Raw genomic sequence first — 12522 nt, forward strand, 5'->3', positions numbered from 1 at the left:
TATTTGGCTTGTCTCTGAAAAACAGTGAAACAATACATACAGAAGAGTGACTAAGACACACCAGCCTTCAATTTTCCCACCACCGCTGTTTAACTCTTGGAAGGGGCACACTGGGCAGCAATGTTATTTACATGGAAGGAAGTAATTTCTGCTAAAGAAATGATTAGTGGTATCGCAAGAAGATGAAGCAGATTTATCCAGCAGTAACCATTAACTCCAAATAGAATGAGTAAAGTGAAGGGCACAGCATTCCCCCCCCCCCCAGCGTACATGCATCAGGGACAACTGGCATACTTAGGGTCTTTGCAGAAAGGCAGACATCACTCATCTCAAATAGCTGGGTGGGGGAGATAAACTATTTCAGTCCAAAATGGCTGCCTAGTCAATGATCTAAGATTTAGAATGTAGAATAAAGATACAATATACAGATTTTAATACTGACCTGATATAGATGTAAAATTTCTGGAAATTTTGAGGCCATGGGGGGGAAAAACATGACCCCCTTCAAGGGAAAAAAATGGGGAGATTTTTTTTAGTAAATTTAAAAATGGGGGGGAGTTATACGAGCAACGCTTTTTATCAAATCTGTTTATTTTACTACTTCGACAACACAAAAATGCATTGTTTATAGGTTAGCAATAAAATGGTTCTATTTGACATGAAATGCCTCAGTTTTCTATAAGAAAAAAATTGGGAGTGTGCCCAGCACTAAAGAGAGAAAGAGCTGTGAACTGCTGTACTCTATTCTACCTTGGCACATTTGTCTCACTTTTTGCCATCTAAGATCTGCGAAATAGTAAGTGGAAAATATAAAGCACACATTTTGTAGCCAAAATTATGTGTATTGCTTGGACACAAGCAGTTTCAAGCAGGCACAATAGAAAGCATACTTTAAACTTTACAACAATAGGAAACAGAATGACCACCATACACATTACACTATACTGTGAAGAAAATTAGCCTCATGTAAATAAGAGATATATTATTGAAATATGTTGTATATGTCTATAGTATACATAGAAATTAGCATTATCTAATGCAGCAGATTAACTTACATTGAAAAATCACACATTTTGAGTAAGGTAAAGGTAAAGGTTCCCTTGCTCGAAAGCCAGTCGAATCCGACGCTAGGGTTGCAGTGCTCATCTCCGTTTCAAAGCCGAAGAGCCAGCGCTGTCCGAAGACGTTTCCGTGGTCATGTGGCCAGCATGACTAAACACCAAGGCGCACGGAACGCTGTTATCTTCCCACCGAAGTGGTACCTATTTATCTACTTGCAATTTCTTGCTTTCGAACTGCTAGGTTAGCAGGAGCTGGAACTAGAGATAGGAGCTCACTCCATCATGCGGCACCCGGGTCTCGAACTGCTGAACTACTGACCTTCAACAGCCTGCAGTTCAGCGTCTTAACCACTTGAGCCACCGCAGCTCCTCATTTGAGTAAGACCTTGCCTTAAAAACATTTCACTCATCCCAAAGAAGAAAAGACTACACATAAGTTTTATTTAGTGGCACTCCCTCAAACTTCCCAGTTTCCCCCTTGGAACAAATGTAAAAGTTCTTGGGGGAAGAAATAGAACACACACTTTTTTCTCCCTTCCTGTTTCTCCCCCCCCCCCACCCGGGCCATGTCTATACTTGTCTTGCCATATTATTTGTCCTCCCTGCATCTTCTCAAGGAGATTCCTATTGTCAAATTGCAGTTCTCTGTGCAAGGTGTCCTTCATGGAAAGTGAAATAGTGTAACACAAGTAGCCATGGCATTCATATCCTGTCAGATCCTCAGATCACTGCCTACCACACGGTGTTGAAAAAAAAGGGTTCCTCTTGTGTGCTGAAGAACCGGCCGAGCATGTGACAGAGTGATCAACTGACAGTTTTGCTGAGCAGCCAGCTGTAATTTCCTCTGATGTTGCTGCAAGCTGAGAACTGAATTGTAGTTGGGTAAACGTGCAGTGAGCAGCTGGGAACTGAATTGTAGTTGGGTAAACGTGCAGTGAGGTTTTAAAAGCACAGAAACCGAGGGGCAGAAATAAGTTCTGGGGAGGGTGCTGCAAAGATCCAAGCTTAAAATTATACAGATCTTACAATGTTCTCTTACATATCTTTATTATTTAAGGAAGCACTCATAATCTTGAGTCTCCTTACCTAAGCCAACATCCCAGTGAGTTTCCACACAAGCTCTCACAAAACAAGGCCAAAAAGGTGTCTCCTTTTTTTGGCAAAAAGCTATATTTTCGATAGAGTAGGAGAAATAGGGCTCAGCATCATTGGCTCTTCCCCTTAAATTGTTTCTACATGAGCTAGGAGACATACAAAAGGCTTTCAGTGCTCTTACGGACAGTGAATAGCAAATAAGGCTTTGGCAGATTTTCTTCTTATGTCCTTCATCTGCTGACTCTCAAGCGTAAGCTCAGACAATGGGAAATAGGAAGTAGCTGAGGGACATAAAAAGGTAACACTGCCAAACATCTGCTGCTGCTCACAGTGGAGAGGAGGGAATCAAAGGATCTTTGCCTGTGTCTTAGATCTGGTCTACGCACATAATAGAATAAGGTGGTAGAATCCTTTACTTCTTCACACAAAGAGTGATTAAAATGTGGAATTCACTGCCAGAGGATGTAGTGATGGCCACAGGAGATTTAAAAGGGGAGATTCACGGAGGATAGGTCTATCAGTGGCTACTAGCCATCGTGATTGAGGGGACCCTCCATGTTCAGAGGCACTAAACCTCCAGATCCAGGAGACAACATCAGGGGAAGGTCTTCTGGCCTCTATGCCCTGTTGGCCCTCCAGAGGAACTGGTTGGCTGCTGTGTGAGACAAGATGCTGGACTAGATGGACCACTGATCTGATCCAGCAGGGCTCTTCTTGGATTCTTATGTTCTGAGATGGGTGGAGAGGCTGTATTGCTACAAACTGTGGAGGGAGGATGGGATTTTAAAGCTCTCTCCACACAAACTCCCTGAATGCAAAGGACTCGTATAACAGGAATAACTATTTGAGCAATTCCCTCCCTGCTGTGTTTAGGGGAACACTCAAACTATGCCCTTTACTCAAACTATGCCCTTCTACTTCATGGGGAAATTCAGTCTTGCTGAAAAGTCCTTGGCAGCCACACTCTTTTTTTCCACACTGAATCTTCTGACCACCAGTGGCCTAGCCCTGTGCTTAAAGTTAGAATGGTGGACAAGTGACAGACCTGTGGGTGTTTTGCCAGCAGAAACAATGGTCTTTCATTAAATTAGAGAGGATGGCAAGCACTCCAATTCAATACATTCAAATAATATGGATAAGACTGTACATTTGGGTCTAGTGTTGATGTATTGTTCCCAGGTTTTTGAACCATGGAAAGATGCTCTTTCAGATAGAAGACAATAAATTTACAAATACATTGGTTGCCTCCTGGGGGCAGACAAACATGAAGGAAAATGTGTGTGGCTAAAAGCCACATACTCCTACAGAACAACATAAATAAAAGCATCTGTGCTACAAAACTGAGCTTCTTCCTTCAAGTCAACAAGTAAATACATCTGAGGGTGCTCAATGCTACAAGCATGGATATTTGGGAGACAGGCACTGTATCATTCAACAAAGAGACTGGACTGGTTACAAACATCTCCCGCTACTTATTGCCTTGAAAAGGCCCTCTAGACATCTTGATATTCACCCAGTCTCCCAGTAAAATACACAAGCACTAGTTTCCAGGCAATTTTCCCTTCCGGGAGCCCTCAGGATCTCTTCAGCTTCCTATTTGCAATATCCTTCCAAGCCTTTCCACAGACCAATTTCTAATCCAGAACCTTCATAGATCAATACTTAATGTTCAGTCAAACACGAGGGAATTAAAATTTCCATGTTGAATTATACACTGCAGCCCCACACCATTCAACACCTTCCATCAGTATACTGCACCAAACCAAGGTGACCTGCATTCAAGCAAAACAAGGACACACAGTGATGTGCACCCTTCCCCCAATTTACTGTTTCCAAATAAATCCACCACAAAATAACTACACGTACTCAAACAGATATTTGGCTCACCCCAGGCTCTTCATTCTGGGCATGTTGTACATAAACTCACACTGCTCTGAGCTCCCCAAAAACATGATTCTCTTTTCTTCTTTAAACTAAAGGGAATGTTTGTTCACACCGTAGTTTCCACCTGCAGTTCACAATGATGCTGACAATGCTGCACCAAGGTTCACAATGGAAAGAGAATGGGGGAATTTGTGCAGAATAAGAGAAGTGTGCTCACGCAGATGTAAAGCTCACAAAGTTTAATTGAGCTGACTCCCTAGCACTGACTCCTAACCACATGCAGGAGAGGAGAACTATGAGAATGGCTGGTAAGCCAGCTGTGTGGTCAGGAACATTTTAAGTATTTTCAGAGAGCTGCCTCATTGTTATACACTTCCTGCATATGTGGTATGTGCAGCCCAAAGCTCCCAATTCAGCCCTTGCCTTCTTCTTTTTATAATGTAGCATGAAGGCCTCTAGAAGAGACAAAGGAATGGCAGTCAGTGCTGATTTCAGCCTCCAAAGTGTTATGAAAGCCCCTGGACCAAACTTTGGGGGCATAGCCTATGAAATGAGAGCACAGTGCCCCGTAGAGCAATGAACGCCAGCCATGAGATGACTGCAGCCTTGCCCTGCATGCATGCTGCCCAATCTGCTGGGATGATTAAGAATTACTGCAGCAAACTGTGATTTACTGCTAAATCCACAGCTGAGGAGGTCTCAGAAGCCGGGCCATTAAACTGTGGGATCTGGGAGAGACAACCTGAGCAGATATTATAGGAATGTTTTGGACAGTCCCTCCCCCCTTTTTTGGCTCCTTCAACCATTTTTATTTTGCTTTGCTTTGTTTGTTTTCTGAGCTGTCACTCTCAGGCGGCTTTCCCTCCCTCCAGCTGCCCTTTTCAACTCTCCCTGTGTTGGGCAATTTAACGGCTGAGCACATCAGGCCTTGATGATGTAATGCACCCCCCTCTGTGGAAGTGCTCCACAATGTGCCCTCGGGCTCTGCTTCTTGCTGAAAGGTGCCTGACTGATTGACTCAGAGCTCTAGCTACCTGCTGTCTTCTTGGCATTTCTCCACAGCTAACAAGCTTGACAGAGAAAAGCACTCCTATATGGCCATCCCAAAGAGATCTTCAGGGAAACTGCACGTGTCAAAGCAAGCAGGAGGCATCCCTAGCTGTTCAAATGCAATCAAAGAAATATATGTCTTATGCAAGCAGCCAAGTAGTATCAGCCATAAACCCTGGACTGCGAGAGACTGCTCAGAGTTGGCACTGGTATCCGACGGTGGAACTTCCAAAGGGCATGCTGCCAGCCACATGGAAAATCCTTCTCACCACGTACCTTTTCCTTCATCTTTTCAATTTTCTTGACAGAGCTGCGGCGCTGAGGCCTATCTTCGTGCCGCAACAAGTTCACACTAATGTCCCCTGCTTTGTTGAACTGCTTTTCCTCTTGCTTTTCTGCTTCCTTCAGTTTGGTCTCGGCACTGATGCTCTCAGCGTGGTACATGTGGTATGTTTTCATCACCTATTAAAAGAAAATTCAGTGAGCCTCCGACATATGAAAATGGTACAAACTGTAAAAAGTTTTTAACAGCAAATTCATTTTGGTGGTTGCCCAAGGGCGCACAACTATAACACTACTAGCTCTTTACACATCACTTTTAAATGGCAAATATTTCATTCTATTGCCTTGAAAGCAACTTTGTGAGATGACTCACAGTGACTGTAAAAATTCTTAGCTTAAAAAAAGCACACAATCAGAATCAGATAATACATTTTTAGAAGTACACCTAACCAGTGTTCCCTCTAAGCTGAGTTAGTGTGAGCTAGCTCACAATTTTTAGCCTCCGGCTCACACGTTTTTGTCCTAGCTCAGGAAGGATGGCTCCACAGAGCAAACTAATTTATGTAGTACCCAAAGTGCTCACTCACAACTTTATTGCCAGTAGCTCACAAAGTAGAAGTTTTGCTCACAAGACTCCACAGCTTAGAGGGAACATTGCACCTAACATATTTTAAGTGCTTATATTTTATTTATATCCCACTTTTCTGCCTAATAAGGACCCAAAGCAGCTTATCACATCATTCTCCCCTCCTCCACCCTATTCCCCACAACAAGCATCTTGTGAGGGAGGTCAGGCTGAGATATTGTGACGGGTCCAGGGTAGCCTCTTCCATGGCAGAGCAAGGAACTGAACCCAGCTGTTCCAGGTGCTAGTCCAACACACTAAGCACTACATCATGCTGGGCTCTCATGTGAAAGTATTTGAAAGCATGCACCAGCCTAATATATGGAAGACACTCAGCAGGGCTCTTTTTGTAGAAAAAGCCCAGCAGGAACTCATTAGTATAATAGGCCACACTTGACAGCAGAAACTCATTAGCATATTAGGCCGCACCCCTGACAGCACATCTTATTTGCTTATTAGGCCAAACCCCCTTGGCTTGCCCAGGCAAGCTGGCCCTTGGAGGGGAGGGGAGGCAGTTTAAACTTGCCCAGGGCTCCTGGGCAAGCTGGCCCTTGGACAGGCCGAGGAAGGCAGGCCGGGGAGTCCTTCCAGGGCTCCCCCAGTCCACCCGCCTCAGAGTCGCCGAGGGGGGGTTGCTCTCCAGGCCTTCCCCCTGTAGCCACACATGCAGAGGTTTTGGCTGTAGTGGGTGTGGCCAACTCTGAAGCCAGCCGGAACTCCGTTCCTGTGCGTTCCTGCCCAAAAATAGCCCTGGAAGACAGGAGTAGAATTCTGAATTTGTATATCCCAGACTTTGAACTATTGTTACAAGCAGCAGCTGTGGGGAGGGGGTCATGCTGGATAAGGAAGACAGCAGTGGGAGAGAATACACAATCCTGCAGTGCTCTGACAGCAAGTGGAGGCGTGAGGAATCAAATCTGGTTCTCCCAGATTAGAGTCCGTGCACTGGTGTAGTGGTTTACACTGAATTTACACTGAATGCAGGTTCATCAATGCCCACTGAAGTTTTATCCTGAGTGCAGTGGATTTAGAGACACTTTTGTGCCATGGCCAGACCCTATGTGGCAGCTGAAGTTTCCAGGGAGCCAGTTCTCTTCTGTTGTGTAGCATATTGTTGTGTAGCATATTTCAGAATAATAGGCTTCTTTATTGAACTCTGGAACTAGGAACACACAGGATCAACAGGAGCCAATTTATACTTGAAGAAAACCACACCCACCATTAACAACAATCAATACCAAGGAGGCAGCTAGGATCACCTGGAGTACTGTGTCCATTTTTGGGCACCACATTTTAGGAAGGATGTTGACAAGCTCGAGCGTGTCCAGAAGAGGGAAACCAGGTTGGTGAGAGGGTTGGAATCCAAGTCTTATGAGAAAAGGCTGAAAGAGTTGGGTATGTTTAGCCTCGGAAAGAGAAGGCTTAGAGGGGACATGATTGCAGTCTTCAAGCAGATCTATTCTCTCTTGCTCCGGATTGCAAGACTAGATCTAATGGGTGGAAAATACAAGGGAGTCGTTACGGGCTAAATATCAGGAGAAACTTCCTGACCCTCGAGTGGTTAAGCAGTGGAACAGACTGCCTCGGGAGGTGGTGGATGCTCCTTCGCTGGACATTTTCAAGCGGAGGCTGGACGACCATCTTTTGGGTATGTTGTAGGTATGTAGGGCTATCTTTCAGCTATGCTCCTGTAGAGTGCAGGGGGTTGGACTAGATGACCTGCAAGGTCCCTTCCAACTCTAACATTCTATGATTCTATGATATTGCACCACATATCTGTTATGTACTGCTGGAACTTGAGTCTGAGCGAAGCCTCCAAAGGCCTTCAAGGCTATTGGTTGTATTGCCAGTAACGGCCAATCATATTTGTTGCTTTATAATCCAATAGCTGTGCTGTAAATAGTTACTTTGTATATGGTTCATGCAAATGACGAATCCTAGCTGCCTACTTGGTATTGATTGTTGTTAATGGTGGGTGTGGTTTCTACAAGTATAAATTGGTTCCAGAGTTCAATAAAGAAGCCTGTTATTGTGAAAAGAGCTGCATCATCTCAATACTTAATAATATCCATAATCCCACGTCCTCTATTTAGACCTGCAGGCATGGTAAAACCTGCTTCAGAACACTGATAAAGAGAACCAGCTCGCTATGCAACTGCAGTTGCCACATGCTCAGTCGTAACATCACCAAAGAGCAAACACTTAAAAACTAATGTATGAACATGTTATGTTTAAAAATTAAAACAAAAATTATAAAAAAAAACCCAGAGAGCAAATACAACCATCTGAATCCACCATGAGTACCTCCAATACTGAGAAAAACAACATTTCTCCAAAGTGAATAAAGGCAACTTTGTTACCTGCTCTGACACACACATACAAATCCCGGACTACTTTGTGAATTAGTCTCCGTTGATGGTGAGCAATATTTGTGAAACCTGATCATTGTCTGATGTCTTTTTAACGTTATACACCAATTTGGGTTTGCACCGAGTGGAGAAAAGCAGGTTGAAAGAGCCCAAATAAAGAAATAAGAAAGCTGCAATGAGAGAGAGGGATACCCAGTGTCTGGCTTTCTGAGCTGTCCCCCATTTGCTTGTTTTTATTAAGTGTGCAAAAAATTATGGGCTGCTCCAAGGGTTGCCTAGCACCACCTCCACAAGAGTAAAAAGGCCCAGCATACCAACAGCTTAGATTCTCAGGACACATACAAAACCTCAGTGGGAAAGCAATCAGGGAACATTCCAAACCTCTTTCAAAGCAACCGTCTGTGCTTGACAGGGAAGCTTGTGAAACTGGTGTGAAGCTAATTAAGTCAGTGCTACTCCAATGCTTTTAAAATAAGGACTCAAAATGAAAACAAACGGGGGGGGGGGCACACAATACTATCACCCACTGACATGTAGCCCTTTATAGTTATAGAAGTTGTGTAGAATTGGAGTCACATTATAAATGGTGGTGCTACTGCTGTCTATAGAATGGCTACAAGGGGACTGTAAGCCACTTTACTGAGAGATAAACCCTACTGAAATAATTCATGTTCTCTGATAAAGGGTGCTTAAGTCTACAAAGCAGCTTCTGTAGAATGTGGCTTCATCTTAGACGTTCTTATTTGTTTTTCACCTCGAGAGGCAGGCAAAACAAGAGACTTTGCTCAAGGCCACCTAACTCAAGGTTGCCGTCCCTATTCCATCAACAAGATGATTCCTAAATAAGTTTTGGCTGGGTGAGTCATTGAAAGCAGAGCAGTGAGACTTCAAATGAAGGTGGGGAGGAGACTCCACGCAGTAGAAATGTTATTCTGGAAGGCATTTTAAGAAAAATAAACATTTCTGTTTCCCTTTTTAAATATTGTATAAAAAAACTCTTTCAACTTTTTCAGCTGCTGGGGTTTTTCCCCCCAGAATATCAGGAGCTACCTCCTTTGCTAAAAATATGAACAGACATCTGTGGCCTAGAGCACACCTTATTATGTAGCTCTCCAAATGTCAACTAGAATCCAATCAGAATCCTAAAGGACTTGGGTTGGATGTGACTTTGCTGACATTTGCTATCCGCTTTAAACTTTCCTTGTCTGCTTTAGAGTTCTTTGGTAGCTCTGTGTACCATGGCATTATCACACTAGTTTGAAAACTATGCACATATACACCCCCTGTTTACACACGTTTGCCCATCCTGAACATCTGGAAGTTTACATTTAAAAAAATTTCAACTCTTTTCATTTGTATGCATCAACAATTTCTTTTCATAAAAGGTTAACAGCGTGCCAATTTTTGTCTTATTAGCATGCATTGCCTAGAGTATGCCGCAATAAACAGATATTAGTTTTTATTTATTTCGGTGTACTCTACATAAAGCACTTGAATAGAAATATTTCTACATACATGGTGCATGTTATAAAAATCAGTTGCCTTTATAACACTGTTGGCATGCATTCCACATCACCCTCCTGTTCAATCAGACTTCACAGAAAAATACTCATCTTCCTATATAGTTAACTGTTGCAGGAAGCAATAGGCAGATCAAGTGCTTCCGGTATTATGCTCCCACGTTTCATAAGAATATAAGAACCCTGCTAGATCAGACCAATAGTCCATCTAATCCAGCTTTCTGTCTCACACAGCGGTCAACTACTTCCTCTGGACAGCCAACAACAGGGCATAGAGGCCAAGGCCTTCCCCTGATGTTGTCTCCTGGATCTGGGATTCAGAGGCTTAGTGCCTCTGAAATTGGAGGTTCCCCTCAGTCACCATGGCTAGTAACCACTGACAGACTTATCCTCCATGAACCTATCTAATTCCCTTCTAAAGCTGTTTATTCCTGTGGTCATCACTACATCTTCTGGCAGTGAATTTCACATTTTAATCACTCTCTGTGTAAAGCAGTATTTCCTTTTGTCTGTCCTGAACCTACTGCCCATTAGTTTCATTGGATGCCCTCAAGTTCTAGTATTTTGGGAGAGGGAGAACAATTTCTCTTTGTCAACTCTCATCACCCCATGCATAATTTTATAATTCTCTATCATGTCCCCCCTTAGTCATTTCTTTTCTAAACTGAAAAGTCCCAGACTCTTCAGCCTTTCCTCATAGGGAAGGTGCTCCAACCCCCTAATCATCTTGGTTGCCCTTCGCTGTACTTTTACCAGCTCTACAATGTTCTTTTTGAAATTCGGTAATCAGAACTGTACACATTATTCCAAATGCGGCTGTACTGTAGAGCTATACAGGGGCATTACAATATTGACAGTCTTATTCTCAATCCCTTTCCTAGTAATCCCCAACACAGAGTTTGCATTTTTCACTGCTCCAGTACACTGGATTGACACTTTCACTGAGCTATCAACTACGACCCCAAGATTTTTCCCCCCCTCTCCATCTCAGCAAGTTCAGACCCCATTAGTGTACACATGAAGTTAGGATTTCCCCCCTGATGCGCATCACCTTACACTTATCAACATTGAACTTCATTTGCCGCATTGTCGCCCACTCACCCAGTTTGTGGAGGTCCTCTTGGAACTCTTCACAGCCCTCCTTGGTTTTCACCATTCTGAATAATTTTTTGTCATCCGCTAACGTGCCACCACACTAGTCAACCCTAGTTCCAGATCATTTATGAATAAATTAAATAGCATCGGCCCCAATACCGATCCTTGTGGGACTCCACTGCTTACTTCCCTCCATTGTGAGAACTGTCATTTGATTCCTACTCTTTGCTTCCTGTCATTTAACCAGTTTTTAATCCATAAGAGAATCTATCCTCTTATCCCATGACTGCTGTTTACTCAAGAGTCTTTGGTGATGTACTTTGTCAAAAGCCTTTTGAAATTCCAAGTACATAATGTCTACTGGGTCACCATTGTCTACATGATTATTCACTTTCTCAAAGAACTCTACAAGGTTGGTGAAGCAGGACATTCCTTTGCAGAAGCCATGCTGATTTTCCCTAAGCAGGCTTTATCCCTCTATGTGCCTAACAATTCTATCTCTTATTACAGTTTCTACTAATTTGCCTGGGACAGATGTTAGACTGACTGGCCTGTAATTTCCTGTAATTTTCAAATGTATTTTGGAACACAAATGTTATGTTCATAGCATACACTCAACAGATGCATATTTAAAAAGCAGTTTTCCATCCAAGTTGGTTACTGCCTTAACTTTACAGTAGCCTCTCAAAAAAAAGATATTTTGTTCCAGGTTCAAGCAATACTAGTGCTACCACCTTACACCACTTTGTTCTGCCTTCTCTTACAGAACAGCCCCCAAAATCATGGAAACACAGTGGGATTCAAACTCTAGGCCTGGGACACACCTTCAAACCCAAATGGCAGCACAAGTCCCACTAAGTGCAACCAGCCACATGACACACGGAGGAGACAGAATTATAGCCTCATTGGTGCCAAGGCCAGAATGATAAGTTGCAGACCAAGAGAGCTGGGAACAAGATGGAAACTAGAAGTATTAATCTAGTAGGAGGGGGCAGTAGAAATAATTCTCTTCCTCTCAAAAAATCTCTCCGTCTACTCCTTGCTTGGCACAGACCATCTGGTCATCCCTGCGAGTGATACAATGACCCTCACACGTACTTACACTATAGAGCCATCCTTACCTGTGAAAGATGCAGATGGCACTTGAGGCATGGAGATGGCAAGAAGAGTCATTGTGCAGAGGTTTCTGAACCACCCTGTGCTAAAACAGGCAGAACCCACTACCTAAGAGCTCTAGGTAGATCTCCTCACACCACCTAAACCTAACCTAAACATCAGATGAAATCAAGCCATATACTTGTCCGGTGCCATGGGTCTCCAAAATGACCAAAGTCACAGAAATGTTGCCCCCCTTCTCTTGGCAACCCTGTCCACTACTCAGAAACCTTGCTGTCCTGCTACTCCTCTCAGCATGTGTACAGAAGCAGGAAGGGGAGCTGTGGCACAGGGGATTTATCCTCTGGTTACAAGTAACATCTGAGCTGAACAGAACTGCTGTCAGTCCTAGCCCCACGCTGGTGTGAGCTACCAGTCTTGTCCCC

The 12522-nt window shown here is 43.5% G+C and overlaps 1 protein-coding gene across 1 annotated transcript in view; it reads right to left on the bottom strand.

Moving 5' to 3' along the window:
• SRGAP3 (SLIT-ROBO Rho GTPase activating protein 3) overlaps nucleotides 1-5549 on the bottom strand; it is a 99451-nt gene extending 93902 nt beyond the window's left edge. Inside the window, 3 exon segments of the mRNA XM_015423530.1 lie at nucleotides 1265-1295; nucleotides 4844-4874; nucleotides 5363-5549. Coding sequence (XP_015279016.1) covers nucleotides 1265-1295; nucleotides 4844-4874; nucleotides 5363-5549 — 249 coding nt within the window.
• Nucleotides 5550-12522: the final 6973 nt, after the last annotated feature.

This window comes from Gekko japonicus, unplaced genomic scaffold (genome assembly GCF_001447785.1).
Source record: "Gekko japonicus isolate JY-2015 unplaced genomic scaffold, Gekko_japonicus_V1.1 scaffold3222, whole genome shotgun sequence".
NCBI lineage: Eukaryota > Metazoa > Chordata > Lepidosauria > Squamata > Gekkonidae > Gekko > Gekko japonicus.